General features: G+C 41.6%; 1 protein-coding gene and 1 long non-coding RNA gene across 10 annotated transcripts in view; one reads left to right on the top strand and one right to left on the bottom strand.

The window, feature by feature from the left end:
• Positions 1–14,345, top strand: part of LOC144037536 (uncharacterized) — a 110,503-nt gene extending 96,158 nt beyond the window's left edge. For 2 of the 5 annotated variants that reach the window (XR_013288963.1, XR_013288959.1), the window contains 12 exons: positions 7,626–7,835; positions 7,905–8,091; positions 8,164–8,507; positions 8,650–8,692; positions 11,029–11,124; positions 11,556–11,648; positions 11,965–12,060; positions 12,150–12,243; positions 12,333–12,528; positions 13,608–13,750; positions 13,991–14,072; positions 14,183–14,345. This is a non-coding gene — a long non-coding RNA (uncharacterized LOC144037536). Of the gene's footprint in view, positions 1–7,326; positions 7,525–7,625; positions 7,836–7,904; positions 8,092–8,163; positions 8,508–8,649; positions 8,693–11,028; positions 11,125–11,555; positions 11,649–11,964; positions 12,061–12,149; positions 12,244–12,332; positions 12,529–13,607; positions 13,751–13,990; positions 14,073–14,182 lie in introns of those variants that run through there. The other 3 variants (XR_013288961.1, XR_013288960.1, XR_013288962.1) reach the window with 2 other exon arrangements.
• Positions 14,346–16,849: 2,504 nt separating this feature from the next.
• LOC144037805 (uncharacterized) overlaps positions 16,850–20,356 on the bottom strand; it is a 96,923-nt gene continuing 93,416 nt past the window's right edge. For 3 of the 5 annotated variants that reach the window (XM_077549599.1, XM_077549600.1, XM_077549597.1), the window contains exons 6-14: positions 20,207–20,329; positions 20,073–20,102; positions 19,929–19,998; positions 19,003–19,123; positions 18,802–18,936; positions 17,822–17,908; positions 17,399–17,517; positions 17,193–17,306; positions 16,850–16,994 (exon numbers count right to left, since the gene is read on the bottom strand). In XM_077549599.1, the coding sequence (XP_077405725.1) occupies positions 17,236–17,306; positions 17,399–17,517; positions 17,822–17,908; positions 18,802–18,936; positions 19,003–19,100 (510 nt within the window). In that variant the 5' untranslated portion in view covers positions 19,101–19,123; positions 19,929–19,998; positions 20,073–20,102; positions 20,207–20,329 and the 3' untranslated portion in view covers positions 16,850–16,994; positions 17,193–17,235. The remainder of the gene's footprint in view (positions 16,995–17,192; positions 17,307–17,398; positions 17,518–17,821; positions 17,909–18,801; positions 18,937–19,002; positions 19,124–19,928; positions 19,999–20,072; positions 20,103–20,206; positions 20,330–20,356) is intronic. The other 2 variants (XM_077549598.1, XR_013289044.1) reach the window with 2 other exon arrangements.

Here is a 20,356-nt window from a genome sequence, read left to right as displayed (position 1 = left end):
TTTTAGATCCGAAATGTTCGACATAATCTGCTGAAAAAGAAAAACTAAAAATGTTGACAGTTTCCGTTAACTAAAACTAGATGAATGAAATTACCGTATGTTTTCTTGGACTAAAATAGACTAAAATGCTAGATTTATAGTTGACTAAAAATGAACTAAACAAAAACGGGATGCGGTTGACTTTGATAAAAACTAACAAGCGTGATTGAAACTGGACTAAAACTGAGACAAAAATTAAAAACGATGGCTAAAATGCACTAGGTTTGATTATTTCGAGAGACCAATCAAATCGTTTTTTCCCTGTGCCTACAGGCTTGATATCACCAAGTGGAATCTTAGCTCCAGTATGTGACTGATGTGTGTCGAACCCCAAGTCTCAAGCAGTGCAGTGAGCCAAGACTCCGATTGAACCACTGGTCAACTCTTCATTTGGCATTAAATAAACAAACCGGATAAAATGTCGAATCGGTATAAATTATAATACGCCAGGCTGGCATGAAGGCTGACGGCCGGGCCGAGGCTTGTTTGTCATTGTGAGAAGTGGCTGCTGGTTTTACAAGCAGTCCTTCATGGTTCTTGTTTGCCGGGCCTTGTACTGTCCTGTCAATACTTAATTCACTTGTTCACAAATGCAGAAAGAGAGAAGAAAAAAGAGAACTACTGAACTGTACGAAATGCTTATGATATAAGATGAGTACATAAATGAAGCAAAATTGCGAGAAGGCAAGTTTGCTGCTGGTCAAAATGTGTTTTGAGCACCAAAATAAAAAACAATGTCTCACTATAGGGGTGTGGCCAAAAATTGATTCTCATAAGAATCGCGATTCTCATTTAGTACGATTCAGAATCGATTTTAAATGTCCCAAAATCGTTTTTATTTAAATTATGTTATACTGTCTTGCCTTTGTCTGTGTGTGCCTTTATTCGGAGCGCTCTTCATGTTGTACCCAATTTGGCCACTTAGGGGCGGTGTGATTCCACGCGGTCTGATACACTGTGAAGTTGTAGCCACATTAGAGAGTAGAAGGAAAAAGTCGCGATCAAGTTATTACAATAAAAGTTGTTTTTTTTTTTGCAGCGTGGAGCCGTTCTTTTGAGTGACAAAAGTGCCGCGAGTAGCGCGCTAATTAGCATTAGCGGGTCAGACTGGAGCAGATCATTACGATTCCTTGCGCATCTATAGATTGAAGCAAAAGTCAATCATTTCGAATCAAAAATCATTCCTAATCCAAAATCGATTGTGAATCGAATCACAGACCCAAAAATCAGAATCGAATCGTGAGACATTCAAAGATTACGCCATTTTGTTTGTTTACTTGCCTTCAACGCTTTCAGGTCAGAACTGTGAAAAGCCAACTGCGATAAATCCGACCATGGGGGAGTTCAAGTTACCGATATGCATACTTTACCTTACTTTTTTTTCCCCAATTCTCGATCAGACGAGTAGAACAAAACCCTTTCCCAACCTGAGCAAGACTTTCCACTCGAGTTAAGCGACAGTACATCCCTCATGATGGCTATGTCATGTATTTAGCTGTGAAAATGACATAAGAGTGGCGCGGTCATACATGTCATAGCGGGTTGTGTCAAGTGGGGGTTTTAGCACTTTTAGTGTTAAAAAATAAATCAATAAAAATCCTCAATCAGAAAATGTAAAGAAAGTGAAGCTGGAGCTAATCCAACTTTAAAGTCAAGTGGACAGTTTATCTTATGAATGCGGGAATTTTACTGCATATAAACTAGTATTCGTATTATCGTAATTAACGAGGTCACACTCGGCTACGATGAGGCTTCGGATTCAAAAGCGATGGCCTTTCACTTGTCGGGGCAGCTCTAATTTATGACTGCGACTGCGAGAAATTATTTGGCCGGCCCTGACAAAATATACGGCACTAAGCACCTCGTCACAATTTTTTCCCCAAATATCTCTGGACGTGCAGTAACGGCGCCGCGGAGCCCCGCTGTCAGGTGCGCTTTGAGTTGCCGTCCATGCCAAAGCGCTGTCGGCCATGATATCCCGTGGCAGGTAAGTCCGCCTCCCTCCAAAACACCGCTCGCTCTCCACCCAGCTGGAAAAGCAACACTGTCACCTTGGGAAATGAGCGCTATGCGGGAAAATCCTAATTCAGACAGATTTAATATAGAGAGACTAACCTTCTAAATAGCGAAGCCGGGGTCTTGAGGAAATGTGACGGTGCTCGTTAGAACAGATAGAGTAAAAAAATTTTTTAAAAAAAAGTACATGAGTTTGTTTTTATTTGGTTTTTTAACTGCCACAAACATTCACAACAAAATGACTATTTGTGTTCGAATTTTCAATAAATGCGAAAAATAAAACCGCTAGAAATTCGAAAAAGGGTCCAAAATTCGCAACAACAAAAAAAAAAAAACGTCGCTCCCGGCTGTTTTATTGGATTTTTGACTGATTTTGCAAGGCCTACAGAATATTGTGTTCTGTTGCTATGATAACATGGAAGCTACCAAAAGCAAGATTAGAATCCTCTTTCGTCGGGAAAGAAGGTATATTTCTATCTTGTTTCCGTTTTGCAGCAATTAGCATTAGAATATAGCTAAGTTTCATCATTATTCTTAAACCTGTTGAAAGCACTGAGGAGAAATAGCTTGTTGCAACATGGCCCTGGTTGATCTCTTATACTCTGCTGCCACCTGCTGGACGTTTTTTTGGGAATAACTACCATTTCTTTAAGCGACCTCTTGAGGTCAGAAGTTGCAACAAAGCCTTCTGTATGCCCTAGCATAAAATACATATATATATATATATATATATATATATATATATATATATATACAGTAGTACCTCAGCTCACGAACTTTTCGCCTCACGAACATTAAATTCGCGAGCATTTTGTCTTGACTGACGAACTAGTTTTCGGCGGACGGACCAAATCTCGCGACACGAGAAATCACGAGAAGCTGACGCACGCTCACGGCGTCCCAGTTCGTCGCCCCCTTTTGTTTGAGTGCGGACGTGGTTTGTGTTCGGTAGACATTTTGAATCATTTTGGAGTACTTTTGGAGTGTACTTTTGCTACCATGGGACCGAAAAAGACCCCACAAAAGGCTAGTGTTAAACCTAAGAAGGCATTGAAGAAAATTACGGTGGAGCAGAAGAAGGAGATCATCGACAAACACGAACGAGGTGCGCGTTTGTGTGACTTTAGCGTCCCAGTACCACTACGCTAAGTCTACCAACAGGTGTTAATTAAGAGGTTTTTAGTCAGCAACAAGGATAAAGAGTCTCCTAAGAAGCAAAGAAGAGAAGCCACACCGGAGGACTTTCCTTCCAAACAGTAACTCCCTCCCTCCCTCCTCCTCCCACTCCCTTCCATCAAGCCTTCAACTACTGTACCATCACAAAGGCAAGTTGCAAGTTTTGCAAATAAAAACACTTTATTATACAGTGCAGTGTATTTCTTTAATTACATTACAATAGCACATTTATTGTACATAAAATAAGGTATATTTTGTGTAGTTTCAAGGCTTTTTTTTTGTAGAAAATTTATGGGGACCTGGGAACGGATTATTCTCATTTCAATGGTTTCCTATGGGAAATACTTGTTTGGAAGACAAACTTTTCGGCTCACATACTCTCTGTGGGAACCAATTAAGTTCGTGAGCCAAGGTACCACTGTATATATATATATATATATATATATATATATATATATATATATATATATATATATATGTATATATATGTATATATATATATATATATGTATATATATGTATATAAACAGACAGATTAGAGTCTCTTTTTTCATCACATTAGAAAATATCTAAGTATCATCATTATTCACAAATACTGGGGAAAAGAAGAAGCTCTCAGCTTCAAAAAGGTTGTCGACTCCCTCAAATAAATTATTTGCCTTCAAAAGCCATTTCTCGGTTGTGTCGAACACAACGTTGGATGGATCTTGAAAGATCGGTAATGTAAAACAGCTGGCAAGAAGGGGGAAGGCGAGCAGTGAATGAGTTCATCTGAAATCACGGGCTCGCGTTTTTGTCGGGTAAAAAAAAAAAAGATGACGTCTATAATCGCAAACTTCACATTTGAATAAGAAACAATGCGTCGGGTGTCTTTCCGGCTCGTTCCGTCTGCTCGTGTAAGACCGATTCAGTCGGGGATGAGGCTAACGGCTTCCATGAATGACACATCCTTGCAGTGGTCAAAGGTCATCCTTGGCATTCTAAATGAGTCATTTGGGCTGTAAAAAACCCAGCGAGCGTTCCGTTTGGATTTGACAGCAGCACATTTTGGGCTGAAGGCGAACGTCCCAAATGTATTCAGCAGTCAATTTGCCTCTCCGACTGATTATGAGAATTGCTGTAGCGGTAGTGTTTGATAGCGAGTGTAATTCTGCCAGACAGTCCAATTTCTCCCCTCACTTGCTCTCCGTACACGCACGCTGACGGTCCGGCTTTCTATACATCCCCAAAAGAAGCTGCTATGATAAACCATCGAGGCTGTAACAGACCTCAAAATCACTTTTCAGCCTTTAAGAATTGAATATCGCAAGGAATCTAAACACAATTCCGACACTCAGATGACAAACAAAGGCTGGCAAACGTAGTCGGCCATGACAGTTTGAGCAAATTAAAAGTTCTCAATAGCGGAAGCAACATTTGTGATAGCATCTCCTCGGCTTTTTCTTTCTTGGCGTCTCGCTTTCGTCTCTAGCATCCCTATCAGTAATTTGCCCGCATTGCAAGCCATGGACTGATTGTAATAACACTTTGGTGAATAGTGCAATCAGCCAGCGGCCTTGCATGATTTTCCCGAAGGATCACTCGCTACGTCATGGCAAAGAAAAAAAATTGAACGAGAGATTGTTAAAGACAATACTGTCTTTTAATACCCTGTAATTTTATATATATATATTTTTAAATGAAAAAAACGCCTTGGTCGTTAAAAAAAAAAGGAAAAAGGAAACAAAAACGCCTTAGTCACGCCATGGTCGTGTTTTTGATGAAAAAAAAAGCCTTTCTTTCATGGTCGTTTAAAAAAAAAAAAAGCAAACAAAAACGCCTTACTATATACATGGTCGTGTTTTTTAATGAAAAAAAATTAAAAAAGGAAACAAAAACGCCTTACTATATATACATGGTCGTTTAAAAAAAAAATAAAAATGGCCGTGTTTTTATATGGAAAAAAAAGCCTTACTCTACATGGTTGTTTAAAAAATAAAAAATAAAGGAAACAAAAACGCCTTACTATATACATGGTCGTGTTTTTGATGAAAAAGCGCCTTTCTTTCATGGTCGTTAAAAAAAAAAAAAAAAAGGAAACAAAAACGCCTTACTATATACATGGTCGTGTTTTTTAATGAAAAAAAAATTAAAAAAGGAAACAAAAACGCCTTACTATACATGGTCGTTTAAAAAAAAAAGAAATGGTCGTGTTTTTGATGAAAAAACGCCTTTCTTTAATGGTCGTTTAAAAAAAAAAAAAAAAGGAAACAAAAACGCCTTACTATACATGGTCGTTAAAAAAAAAAAATGGCCGTGTTTTTATATGGAAAAAAAGCCTTACTCTACATGGTCGTTTAAAAAAAAAAAAAAAGGAAACAAAAACGCCTTACTATACATGGTCGTGTTTTTGATGAAAAAACGCCTTTCTTTCATGGTCGTTTAAAAAAAAAAAAAGGAAACAAGAACGCCTTACTATATATACATGGTCGTTAAAAAAAAAATTAAAAAATGGCCGTGTTTTTATATGGAAAAAAAAGCCTTACTCTACATGGTCGTGTTTTTTTATGAAAAAAACGCCTTACTATACATGGTCGTTTGAAAAAAAAAATTAAAAAATGGCCGTGTTTTTATATGGGGAAAAAAAGCCTTACTCTACATGGTCATGTTTTTTTATGAAAAAAACGCCTTACGTTTAAAAATAATAATAAAAAAATGGCCGTGTTTTTATATGGGGAAAAAAGCCTTACTCTACATGGTCGTTTAAAAAAAATAAAAAAGGAAACAAAAAAGCCTTACTATACATGGTTGCGTTTGTTCCTTGGGAAATCAAATCCCTTTTTGTTTCTACCTCCTGCAGACTTGCCTGGCCTCCCTGTTTCCCGCATTTGGGTCCTTACCTCCCTGAACGTAACAGAATGAACCAACCGAGCCAGGAGCCAGCAGGAAGCTCCTGGTCCAGCGGCGCATGGCCTGCTGCTGTCCTCTAAGAAGAGTAACAATAAATACACAGTCAAATGTTTGTTTACCACGACTCATTTTGGCTTCATGCATAACCACGCCACTTATTCTCGTGTACCTATATACACGCTGTCGTTGAAAATCGGGCCAGTGTTCCACAGCCAAAGCATCACGCTCATCCAAACGGACTCATTATTGTGAGACGCGCATGTGTGCGTGCGTGCGTGAGTGTGAGAGAGTCTGACGTCGCGGGCGTGTCATTCTGCAACAGGGCGACCTCATTCTGTCATCGTGCCAGAGCGGCCGCCTCACAAGCAACGCTGTCACCGCTGCTCACTCATGCCGGCACAAAACACACAAAGACACGCGGTATACAACTCATGGTCGCTGTGGGTAAAATATACTGTGAGCAGACAATACAAACGTTTATACACAAGTTGGTGTGTGTAATCTGAACGACTGCGCGGTGAGATTATTATTAAAACGAGATAAACACACTGGCAGTCTTTAATCCCAATTGTTGAAGTTCTCAACCATGTATAGTAAGGCTTTTTTTTTTTTCATTAAAAACACGACCATGTCCATTGTCCTAAAGACAAAAGATATTGTCCTAAATACATTTTGCAAAAGTCTTGAAATAGCTTGCGAGCATAAGAACATTTCCAAAACAGATGCACAAGAATCTCTGATTGGGAGCCACAGAAGGAACAGTTTAGATCCATATCATAACCAAATGTAACAAAAAAGGAAAACAACGATGAATAATTTTGAAAGTTCCTTTACCATGTTCACTAAAAAGAATTTTTGAGGCAAGGTCCAAATATTTTCCCCAGCATAAATTATTTTAGCTAGTTAGTTGTGTAGTTTGAAATCCTACTTAAAAACCCGAACTAAAGTTTAAAACCCTACTTTGAAATCTTAGCTAATAGTAAGACGTTTAAAAAAACAAATAAAGAAAACATGTATAGCAAGGCTTATTTTTTTTCATAAAAAAAAAAAAAGTAGCGACCAGGCGTTTTTTGTCCTGTTTTTTTTCATCGACCGATCATGTTTAGCAAAGGCGTTTTTTCTTTTCTTTAAAAAAACGAGCATGTATAGAAAGGTGTATTTTTCGATACACGGTGAGTGAGCTGACACGGGTTCCACGTGTTGTAGGACTGTTTCCAGGTGAATTCATGCGCACGATTCGCCGCTCTGGTCTTTGCGGAAGTGTCGGGACACGAGACACGTCTCCATCCAAGCACTTGGTTTGGAAATAGAGAAGATTTCAAATCTGACGTTTATGTGAAGAAATGAGACAGGAACAAAGCTTGTCTGATTGGGGACAAGACTAAAGTGATGAAAAGGCCAAACGTATGGAACACCAAAATTGAAATACAGCTAGAATTTTTAATATTATGGAAACACTAATAACAGTTTGATTGTCAATGTTTTATTTTCTTTTAAATGAAAAGAGAACATATCACGAGGCACGCCTGACCATTTCGCCACCCGGAGTGTTCATGTATGTTGGATTCGTTTTGGATTCCCAGAATTTTCGCACTGAAAGCATTTCGCACACTGACCAGCAGATGGCGACAGTGTGGCGCCTGAAGACGATCTGAAACGTATTTCCAGCCTAAAAATGCCCCAACCGCTAATTACACACGTAAAGGACATTGTTGGTAACGATCCTAACAATTCAATTAATAAAAAATAACTTTGGTTGTGATTGACTTTTATTTTTGTGTCAGGAAAAGAGGAAAGCAACCCTTTTGCAGTCCTGATGACAGGCCAGTAGGCGGCGCTAGTGTGCAAAAGCGGAAGTTGGCGATGACGTCAGGCCTGCAGCTTATAAAGCCACAGGTGTGCGTCGATTGGATTGTTTGTTCACCATTTACGGCAAGATGGCGGCCGCACTCGTGGACTTCTGTTTGGTTGGTGAGCGAGCGCACGAGTGAATGTTTTTGGCGTTTGTTGTCCTTTCTCATGATGACATTTGTCTTCTTGCAGGATTTACACACTTGAGGGACTCCAAAGCGGTTGCGGTTTGAGCACCTCACATCACAATTCGCTTCACTTTGTTTCGTTTAGCACGACGTCCTTGCTTTTTGTTTTGGGCCATTTTTGTTTTGGTTCGATTTTCATGCTGGCCATCATTTATTTTCTTCATTTGGTTGTTTTATTTATGTTGCTAACAGAAGTTAGCAGAAGTTAGATGGATTTGATGCGGGGACATTTCTTTTGATTGTTTGCTTGCAGCTCATTAAGAGACAGGTGCGCGCGGGTCGTCACGAATGGATTCATCAGCATGTGCGGCAAGATGGCGACCGCACGGGATGAAAGACTGGACAAAAGTAAGTTCCAAAGTAGATACTAGACACGCCAACGAACAAGCTTTTTGACTGATGAGGCGTGTGAATTTAGTGCTTATAAAAAAGGATGATGTATTTTTTTCCCTTTTTTGTTTCTGCTGTGTTGCGGTCTTCAAATGGGCAGAGATGAGCAGCATGGAGCCGCTGGAGCTGGACGGACCCCATCGGTGAGCCTGCACTTGACTTGAACCTCCATGTTTGCCCTTGGCCATGTATTAATATTATTATTATAAAATATCTATTTTGTGACAAAATGATTCAATCACTCAGCCACGTCTGTACTAGGTGAGTATAGTGCAACACTCTTTTGGAATAAAATATCAGATGTGAAATATAGCTTGACACAAGGTTTTTGCAGCCATCTACAGGTATCTTTGCCCAGAAGGCAAATATTGTTTCACATGATTTATTTCTCTTTTTTTTTTTCATCTCTTTCTGGAGAGCTCAGTATAGTTAATTTGGTAATTTTACCGATTTGACATGTCATCATCATTATTGCTCTCTCTCTCTTTAGTTATTTTTTTGAAATTATTATTATTCACATGATTTGCCTTGTTTGGCAACTGTCTTTTTCACATCCCATCAGATTCTCTTTTTTATTTAAGTCAGAAAATGGCCACTTGAGAATCTTTTTCTTTTTATAATTTTTTTTTTCTGGAGATGTCATTATTGTTCGTTCGGTAAGTTTACCGATTTGACATGTCATCATTGCGCTCTTTATTTTATTTTTTTAATAATTTTTTTTATTTCACATGGTTTGCCTTGTTTGGCAACTGTCTTCTTCATGTCCCATCAGATTCTCTTTTCTATTTAAGTCTGAAAATGGCCACTTGAGAATATTTTTTCTTTAGTTTTCTTTTTATAATCTTTTTTTCTGGAGAGCTCATTATTGTTCATTCGGTAATTTTACCGATTTGACATGTCATCATTATTGCTCTCTCTCTCTCTCTCTCTCTCATTTTATTTGTTTAAATTATTATTATTCACATGATTTGCCTTGTTTGGCAACTGTCTTCTTCACGTCCCATCAGATTCTCTGTTCTATTGAAGTCTGAAAATGGCCACTTGAGAATCTTCTTCTTTTCTTTTTATAATGTTTTTTTCTGGGGAGCTCATTATGGTTCATTTGGTAATTTTACAGATTTGACATGTCATAGTCATCATTATTTCTCTCTCGCGCGCTCTCTTATTTTATATTTTTTTAATTATTATTATTCACATGATTTGCCTTGTTTGGCAACTGTCTTCTTCACGTCCCATCAGATTGTCTTTTCAATTTAAGCCTCAAGATGGCCACCACTTGAGAATCTTCCAGCACTTTGTCTGCAACCAAACTGAGATTTGGGGGCATGCTTGGACTTGTCTCCCAAGCTTCCGCTTTATCATCACTTGACTGTATCCAATTTCCACTCACCAGCTCCTAATTGTATTGACGGTACCTTGCGGACGACTTTCACCTCGCTCGGGGTTTATTGTCTGTAAGGTGCACTTTTTTTTTTTTTTTTTTTTTTTTTTTAACAGGCCCGTGAGAAGAACATTCCACGACCTTTTGCGGTTTACCCGCCCGGGTTGCGAGTGGACCGGTCTTGTACTTTGAAGTCTTTAGGGGGCGCCTATGATGCTAGCGCGGAAGGCTCGAGCTCACACTGAGCACCTTTTTATCGTCTGGGTTGAAAGTTGAGTAAATCCCTCCGTGAAATTGTATCGCAGTTGCTCTGCTGTCATCCGGGGATTTTCTGGCATCTTTTGCTTGGGATATCAAAGCAATCACCGACGGCATCCTCTCTTTCCAGTGTGCCTTTTTCAACGTGTCGATTATGCCTCCAGTTGTGTCTCTAGAAATGTTTATTTGCTATCTTTTTATGTTCATATCGTTGCCTATGAAGGCAAATGACCATGACTTGACCATTTTGTAAAGACACCGTCGACTGTCTGGAAGGAGAAGAAGAAATACCACATTTCTTTGACATCGGCTTAATTGTTGACCGCCGAGGTTCTGTTGACACATCCAGGTGCTTTCATCCCATGAATAAAATGAATTTCTAGGCTAAGGGTTGGTGAGGAAATACCAAAAAGGACATGGCCTGATCTATCACATAATTTTCTTTTGTGTATTTGAGTGGTTATTATTTGATGTGATTATAAACAAAAAGTCCAACATGCTAAAATAGTTATCAGCAGATGGGGCTAGAATAATAGAAACCACAGCTGTATATTCATGTATTTAACTGATTTGTATATTTTTGAAATGGTCTAAACAAATTTTTGAACACAGGAAGCACGGCAGCGTTTTAATAGTCAATTTCATAATTGTTCCAAAAATGTACCACTAACAGAAACTCATTTGTTATTTCTCAGATTTTAGTTACTTGAGTGTAGTTTGATATTGTACATTGCCTTATTTGTATTTTTTTCAAATGGAATTGTGTAAAATGTGGCACTCTTCTTAAGTATGCTATCTGTGTAACAAAGTGAGAATTTGTTCACGTGATGTGTGTTGCAGGGCAGATGTGTCGATGAAGAACTAGCAACCAGCATCCAACTAATCTGGGCTTTGTGTTACGCTGCGGATGAAGAACCCCAGATGAGACGAGACGAGGTAACACTAGATCACATGACAAAAAAAAACACCTTCCTTTCCTACATTTGTCCTGGCTCCATTCCCTGCGTTGACGGGTGGAAGGGCATCGCCGGCTGGCTGGCAAGCGGGCCGGTCGCTTTTTTTTTTTTGCGGCTGGCCTGTTTGCCAGTCAGTCGGCGGTGCCTATTCCACCCGTCGCCACATGGGGAATGGAGCTAGCTAAGCTAGTTTAGCTAAGCTAACTAGCCTAGCTAAGCTAAGCTAACTAGCCTAGCTTTGCTAAGCTAGTTAGCGTAGCCTTGCTAAGCTAGTTAGCCCAGCTAAGCTAGCCCAGTTGCGGAGTAAATGGGGGACAGGAGGTTTTAACCTACTGTGTAGGGTTTTATTTTGTTCCTGTGATCCTGTGTTACTACAACTACTGTAATTTGTTTCCGTCATGTTTGTTGCAGGGCAAATGGTGGAGATCAAGAAGCTACCACCACCGGACAAATGAGGATATTTTACGTTGCGGATGAAGAACCCCAGATGAGACATGAGACCAGGTAACACTAGTTCACATGACAAAAAAAAACAATCCTTCCTTCCTTACATTAGTCCTGGTTCCATTCCCTGTGTTGACGGGCGGAGAGGCATCGCTGGCTGGCTGGTAAACGGGCCAGTCGCCGCCGCCGCTCTCGCACTATCCTTGCGTCTGGCTTGTTTGCCAGTCAGTCAGCGGTGCCTATTCCACCAGTCTCCACACGGGGAATGGAGCTAGGCTAGCTAGCCTGCCGCCTAGTCGCGGAGTAAATGGGGGATGGGAGTTTTTAACCTGCAAATGTGTAGTGTTTAATTTTGTTCTTGTGATCTGTGTTGCAGGGCAGATGTGCCGATCAAGAACGAGCGACCGGCGTCAAACTAATGTGGGTTTTGTTTTACGTTACGGATGATGAGCCGGCTGACACATGAGACCAGGTAACACTACAGTTGCAGGCTAAATTGGGAATGGGTAACGACCTACTAATGTGTGTTGTTTAATTTTGTTCCTGTGATCTGTGTTGCAGGGCAAATGGGTCGAGATGAAGAAGCTACCACCACCAGACAAATGAGGATATTTTACATTGCGGATGATGAACCCCAGATGAGACACCAGACCAGGTAACACTACAGATGCGGGCAAAATTGGGAATGGGTAATAACGTACTAATGTGTAGTGTTTAATTTTGTTCCTATGATCTGTGTTACAGGGCAAATGGGTCGAGATCAAGAAGTTACCAGCGTCAAACTAATCTTCCAAGCCCAGCTGGTCAAGCGCCCTACAGCTTCCAAAAACAACTAGTAAAGTGTTGCGAGCCAAGCAATAGGTGACAAGTGACGGCAGGCAGAATCGAGTAGTCCTTTGGGCCCCCCCCGCATGGCAGTAAAATGTTGGCCTCTTGTAAGGTGAGACTCAAGTCATGCAATGGGCATTTGCTGAGTAATTTTTTAGATTTAATTTAATTAGCTTTCATTAAAAAAAAAATTTTATGGGTTAGCCTAGAGCTGAGAGTTTGGCCAACTCTGTTTTAGCAGGGTAACAAGATGGCATCCATGTCATGCGACCAGCAGATGAGTACTACTTGTCACTTATGAGCATGGAGTACTACGCTGTGATTGGTCAATTGTTGGTCACATAACATATGGAGACCATCTTGTTACCCTGTGGTTAAAGTTAGCCAATCTCTCCATCAACGGCGCTGCGTTGGCCCAGTCAGTAATTCTGCCTGTTTGTGTCTCGTGATATATCTGTGAATGATTCTTTGAGTGAAATACAATAAAAGTAACATATATAATTATGACTGTGTTGAGAAGTTTGACTATACAGTAATTGAATGACTTTTAGAGCCCAGTCTGTTGGTTAATTAGTTTTTGATATTTGAGTCACTGCGGTGAACCCTTCAATATAACAATACTAAATGTAAACACACAGGCAAGGGCAAATGTATTCATACCCGCAGCAAATCTTGCTATAAAGTAGGAAAGCTTTTATATAAAGTTGCTCCCAAATCAACAGATGTTATATTTGTAAAACTAATTTTTCATTCGTTTTAAAGGAACAATGCAAACTACATAAAAGACCGGAGCATCCCTTAAAGTAAATTGTAGTGTCTACATTGTAAAGGGGAGCAAAAAATAAAATGGGAGTTAGGTCATGTAATACAATAAAGCATTGTGGGCCCATAGCATGTTAAAGTCCTCAGTCCGGAGGGTTCCAATCTTTTCATGTTTTATTTATTACCATTCTCAATGGTAAATATTTTCTCATGTCGGGTTGCAATAAAATTTCCAGTTCACTTCTCCTTTATATATCAATACAACATTGTTATATTAATGTGGTATACTTAAATCATGTAGCCATTTTCAGCAGTAAGGTATTTAGTCCAGAAAGAATAAAATATTTTATTTCTAGTCATCTTTATGTAGCGCTTTCAAAATGCTGTACTTGTACAATGTTTCAAAACACAACTTGCTGTCTACTGCAGATGACCTTGTGCGCGTGGCCAGAAAAACACACAGCTCCCCGGAAGTCTGGGTTTGGTCATGTGACTGTAGTGAACGGCCCCACGATCGGTGTTTTCCTGAGCAAGTGCGATGCCAATCACCAGCCGTCAAATTGTGTTTAAAGGTATTCATAGTAAATGAAGACAATAGTTCACAACATAGACAAAATGTAATAGTACAGTTAACTGTAGAAAAAAAAAAAAGACCAGATTTACATCCACTTAATAGAAACTGTAAATGTGCTTTGTTTAGGAAGCCTTTTGCTAATGCTAAAGTCAACAGCGTATCCAAAGTGATGGGCTGGTATTTGGCACCCAGATTAATTGTGTTGATGCTTTGTGTTTTCTTCTGTCTGAGCTGATAGGTGCCGGTTGACTCCCATCAGCAGTGGCCAACCGGAAATGAAAGGCAAAAGCTGGGTTCTTCTCTCACCTGCCAAAGTGCAGGTAAATTTGTCATCACCTTACAAAAATGATAGCAGGATTGAATGTTTAAATGCAGAGTAGCTGCATGTGAAAGTGTCATTTACTATTTTTTTTTTCCCCCCCTCCCATAGAAAAGTGGCCTGGTGATTCCAGCATCTGCATTTGGGGCACAAGAATGATGGAAGAGCCACGCAAAGGAGTGGAGAAAGCAGTGTTGAGACATGTGTTGTTAGCTTGGAACAAAGTGCTACTTGCCAGCTAAGTGAAAGAAGAAAGATGTCTGTTACATGGATGTTTATTTAGTAAAGTTCTTCACTAGATGTTAACAAAATAGAACATGATGTTAGCATCTAGTGAAGAACTTTACTAAATAAACATCCATGTAACAGACATCTTTCTTCTTTCACTTAGCTGGCAAGTAGCACTTTGTTCAAAACTATTTAAGCTGTGAAATCCTTCAACATGTAACAAAGCTCTTGAATAAACATGTGCTGAAAAGCATTTATACTGTCAACTTGTGAGATGGAAATTATTCACACCAATGGTCATTTGGATTAAAAACCTCAGTCAATGCTATTCAAAACACTATCCAAAGGGTAAAATTGGAAATTCATCAGGTACTAAATCCTGCCTTATACAGAATGGGCATACTACTCATAAAAACTAGTCCAATGGATAGTACTTATGGTTTTTCCATTTTGAATATACCCTGTGACACTCCTATAGTGCGCATGGGAGACACCAGGGAGGGTGGGCGGGCGTTATCGATCGTGACACTCCTATAGTGCGCATGGGAGACACCAGGGAGGGTGGGCGGGCGTTATCGATCGTGACACTCCTATAGTGCGCATGGGAGACACCAGGGAGGGTGGGCGGGCGTTATCGATCGTGACACTCCTATAGTGCGCATGGGAGACACCAGGGAGGGTGGGCGGGCGTTATCGATCGTGACACTCCTATAGTGCGCATGGGAGACACCAGGGAGGGAGGGTGGGCGGGCGTTATCGATCGTGACACTCCTATAGTGCGCATGGGAGACACCAGGGAGGGAGGGTGGGCGGGCGTTATCGATCGTGACACTCCTATAGTGCGCATGGGAGACACCAGGGAGGGAGGGTGGGCGGGCGTTATCGATCGTGACACTCCTATAGTGCGCATGGGAGACACCAGGGAGGGAGGGTGGGCGGGCGTTATCGATCGTGACACTCCTATAGTGCGCATGGGAGACACCAGGGAGGGAGGGTGGGCGGGCGTTATCGATCGTGACACTCCTATAGTGCGCATGGGAGACACCAGGGAGGGAGGGTGGGCGGGCGTTATCGATCGTGACACTCCTATAGTGCGCATGGGAGACACCAGGGAGGGAGGGTGGGCGGGCGTTATCGATCGTGACACTCCTATAGTGCGCATGGGAGACACCAGGGAGGGAGGGTGGGCGGGCGTTATCGATCGTGACACTCCTATAGTGCGCATGGGAGACACCAGGGAGGGAGGGTGGGCGGGCGTTATCGATCGTGACACTCCTATAGTGCGCATGGGAGACACCAGGGAGGGAGGGTGGGCGGGCGTTATCGATCGTGACACTCCTATAGTGCGCATGGGAGACACCAGGGAGGGAGGGTGGGCGGGCGTTATCGATCGTGACACTCCTATAGTGCGCATGGGAGACACCAGGGAGGGAGGGTGGGCGGGCGTTATCGATCGTGACACTCCTATAGTGCGCATGGGAGACACCAGGGAGGGAGGGTGGGCGGGCGTTATCGATCGTGACACTCCTATAGTGCGCATGGGAGACACCAGGGAGGGAGGGTGGGCGGGCGTTATCGATCGTGACACTCCTATAGTGCGCATGGGAGACACCAGGGAGGGAGGGTGGGCGGGCGTTATCGATCGTGACACTCCTATAGTGCGCATGGGAGACACCAGGGAGGGTGGGCGGGCGTTATCGATCGTGACACTCCTATAGTGCGCATGGGAGACACCAGGGAGGGTGGGCGGGCGTTATCGATCGTGACACTCCTATAGTGCGCATGGGAGACACCAGGGAGGGTGGGCGGGCGTTATCGATCGTGACACTCCTATAGTGCGCATGGGAGACACCAGGGAGGGTGGGTGGGCGTTATCGATCGTGACACTCGTACAGTACGCATGGGAGACACCTGGGTGGGTGGGTATTCATTATCGATCGTGACACTCCTATAGTGCGCATGGGAGACACCAGGGAGGGAGGGTGGGTGGGTATTCATTATCGATCGTGACACTCCTATAGTGCGCATGGGAGACACCAGGGAGGGAGGGTGGGTGGGTATTCATTATCGATCGTGACACTCCTATAGTACGCATGGGAGACACCAGGGAGGGAGGGTGGGTGGGTATTCATTATCGATCGTGACACTCGTACAGTACGCATGGGAGACACCAGGGTGGGTGGGCGGGCGTTATCGATCGTGACACTCCTATAGTGCGCATGGGAGACACCAGGGAGGGTGGATGGGCGTTATAGATCGTGACACTCATACAGTACGCATGGGAGACACCAGGGTGGGCGGGCGTTATCGATCGTGACACTCGTACAGTACGCATGGGAGACACCAGGGAGGGTGGATGGGCGTTATAGATCGTGACACTCGTACAGTACGCATGGGAGACACCAGGGTGGGTGGGCGGGCGTTATCGATCGTGACACTCGTACAGTGCGCATGGGAGACACCAGGGTGGGTGGTCACTTCGGGGCAGTTAAATTGTAGCAATCCTACAATATAGTACACATGGTCTTCATACAAAAATGAAACAGGAAAAAAGACACGCCACATGATGTATTTCTTAGGCATATATTGCAGCTGGTGCCAGAAGACATTCTGGAAGCCCACTAGCCGCATGAGAATCCTCTTGTTGGGCTTCTGGTTCAACAAGTTGCCAATCACACACCAACAGGGGGCCGGTCTGATCCAAACAACAAAATGCATTCGATATTAGACTGGGTGCAATTTCCACTGAAATGCTTATCAACGCCATTTTAGGATAAATTATGTTGACATTTAAAGAACACTTTGCCCCAGGAAATGTCAGGTATTATGCGCAAGTTATTTCTCATCCAAATCACAATAACATTGTTGCAGAATAATTCTTGCTCCTGCTCACCTGGTGGCAGCGGGGTCCGCGATGGTGGCCATCACCTTGTGTGTCAGCTCCATGGGGATGTCGCCCACCACATCTCCTCTTGGGGGAGGGGCTCCAAGGGCTTGCACTTCTCAGCTGCAGCCAGAAAAAAAAAAAAAGAGAAGAGGAACAATGCATGGCAACACATCAGCCAAATGACTTCAAGGGTGCTCAATTTGATGACATACCGGACCTTGGCTCGAGGACTGTTTGCTGGCAGGACTGATGGCGCCACTCAAGAGGTCTGCGCATGACGCTGGGCTGATGCTGCAGCGCAGAGGTCTGGCCACCAGGGGCGCTCTGACAGCTAAAGAAATGAGGTACAACAAGTAGTCGCATATTTGCTAATACATTCCAACTTGTAGGCTAAATGCTAACAACATTCTTTCCAATGGTGCCATCATGAGGTACTGACTAGCTTACATTATACCAATATGTTTGAAAATGACGGGGGGGGGGGCTCTGGCTGTACACTTCCTCCTCCAGCATGTACAAAAACCTGACAAAGCAGCGTGCCAACCCACGTTGGCCAAACAGACGTGGAAGCAGGCCAGCAGACCACAGCGTGTGCACCAAAAATTAAGTAGGCTGGGCTGGTGTCACGTGACTACCTGCTCGATGCTGGGCCTCTCGAAGGGCGGACTCTCCTGTGCTTCCAGCGTGCTCTTGCCCATCTGGAGGATGCTTTTCCGCAGGAGCTGACAGACAAACACGCACAAAAACATAATTTAGCCCTTGAAAATATTTGCTACTTTTTTTTTTCATTAAATGCCTAATAATTCTAAGCAGGCAAAATTACTACAGCTTTGTCACTTTATGACTTTCTCATGTAAATTTTAATACTTCTTGGACAATCTGCATTTTCCCCCTCAAATATAACAAAATACTCCTGGGGGGGGGGACATGGCTTTTTCTCCAGTCAAAAATTTTTCTATGGATGAAGTGTTTTTTTGCTTGGGAACATTTGCCTACTGCTTTTCTTGGAGGAATATTACAAAATTTACCAACAGCAAAAACTCTGACTTTCTTCACTGGCTGTATTCTTGTATAAATCACACTTTTTTAATAACATTACGGATTTCTAAGCAAATAAATAATACATATATATACACACATATATACATACACATATACATATATATACACATATATATATATACATACACATATACATATATACACATATACACATATACACATATACACATATACACATAAATATACACATATATATACACATAAATATACACATATATATACACATATATATACACATATATATACACATATATATACACATATACACATATATATATATATATACACATATATATATATATATATATATATATACACACACACACATTTATATGGTATAGACTGACAAATTTCAGACACAGGCCTGCTGGTGGTTTAGGTTGACACACCTTTGAAAAGGATTTAGAATGATGGGAGTGGCTGCAGGATAGCAAAATAAAAGACCATTGCCAACTGCATCTACTTTTAAGCAGTTACGTGACTTTATTCACTATATACTTTTTTCCTAATAACACTGATGAACATCAAGCATTTTTCCACGATAGACTCTTACTTTGAGAGCGAGAAGTAGACCTGCTTGGTGTCAGCATCCACCTCCTTGTGCGCGCACGTGTACAGGTACGCCGCGTCCAGCACCATGCCCATCTCGTCCTCAGGGGGGGGCACTCCAGATGGCTCACGTGATCCCCTACCAAGCAAAGCATCAATCAAACGTGGTCACGTGACATTGATGCGCAAGGTGAGGCTCTCGCACCCAAAGCGTGGAACCAGCTGCAGCAGGGCTGGCACAGGTTGCCAGCGGCGGACTGCTGCTCGCAGGCGTGGCTCACGGGTTCTGACTCTTCCAGTCATTGCACTTGCACGCCCTCCACCTGCTGGCCAAAAAAAACAAAACATGCCACACTCATGAAATATACAAGCAGTTAGTCGACCCCCCGCATACTCACACTTGGGCAGCGAAGGACACTCTTATTCACATATTTTAGTTGTCCTACATTTTGGGGGGGGGAGGGGAGGCGCTTTATTCTCATATTTGTATTCTCTAAATGCTCCCATTTTTGGTGCAAAACATATTGAGCATTCATTGGCATTTTTTAAAATTAATTTTTGGGTAAAAACAAAAACCATGCATTCCAATGGGCATCACCGGCAGGATTACTTTTTTTTCTTCTTAAATAAATTACTACATTTTCAGACATTCTTTTTCTCGGATAAACACTTCATTTCATTGGATAAACTCAGATTTGTCAGTTCTTCCGGAAAAATATACATAAAATGACAACTCCATTTCAATTGCAATGTTTTGGGATAAATACACTTCTTTTTCTTGAAAAAAAATGCAGATAACTGTGCATGGTTTTTTTTTCCCATTACTTTTTCAAGAATGAAACTAATTTATTTTTGGGGTGACGTTTTCTCTCAAATAAAAACTACTCCTAATCCTTACATTTCTTTTGTTTTTAAATAATACAATAATTACAAATTGTCTGTAGGAAATAAACATTGCTCTTGTCAAATTATTTACTTTACTCTAGTAAAAATTTTGCCCTAAATATTATATAATTTCATTTCATTGTTATGTTCCAACTTTTCCTCCTTCTATTTTTTTTCTTTAATTAAATGCAAATCTTTCACCATTAAAATATTACAAAGTGTAGAGAAATAAAAAGTATTTCAAACCTTGGGCTAAAAGATAGTGGAAGTAAGCAACTTGATTTCAAGGGGAATCCATTCACTTCAAAATGCAAACCTGTGGACAAGTTGAAAGAAAGTTAGGAGTTCATTGTCACTGAAGTTGTAAATTTACAAACGCTGGCAACTTACCTTCTGCCAAACGGTGCTTTTCTCCAGATGCTGGAAAGGGGAAAAAAAGCACTTCGTGTTACTCAAGATCTTCCGTTTCAAAGTACCGTTTGGCGTTTAGTAACAAAATTTTAACAAATAAGTACTTCACTTACCGCGAGCGTTTATTTCCAAACATGTCAAATAAATGCGTTGGTGTCATTTTAGCACACGCTTGACGTTGCTTGACCACGATCGAGCAAACCTTTTAGCTAGCATGCTAGCAAGGTGTTTGCATGCTGAAAAGGTGACCATGTTAAAAGTTA

This window comes from Vanacampus margaritifer, chromosome 17 (genome assembly GCF_051991255.1).
Source record: "Vanacampus margaritifer isolate UIUO_Vmar chromosome 17, RoL_Vmar_1.0, whole genome shotgun sequence".
In the NCBI taxonomy this organism is placed as follows: Eukaryota; Metazoa; Chordata; class Actinopteri; order Syngnathiformes; family Syngnathidae; genus Vanacampus; species Vanacampus margaritifer.
This window is presented reverse-complemented; position numbering and strand designations above follow the sequence as displayed.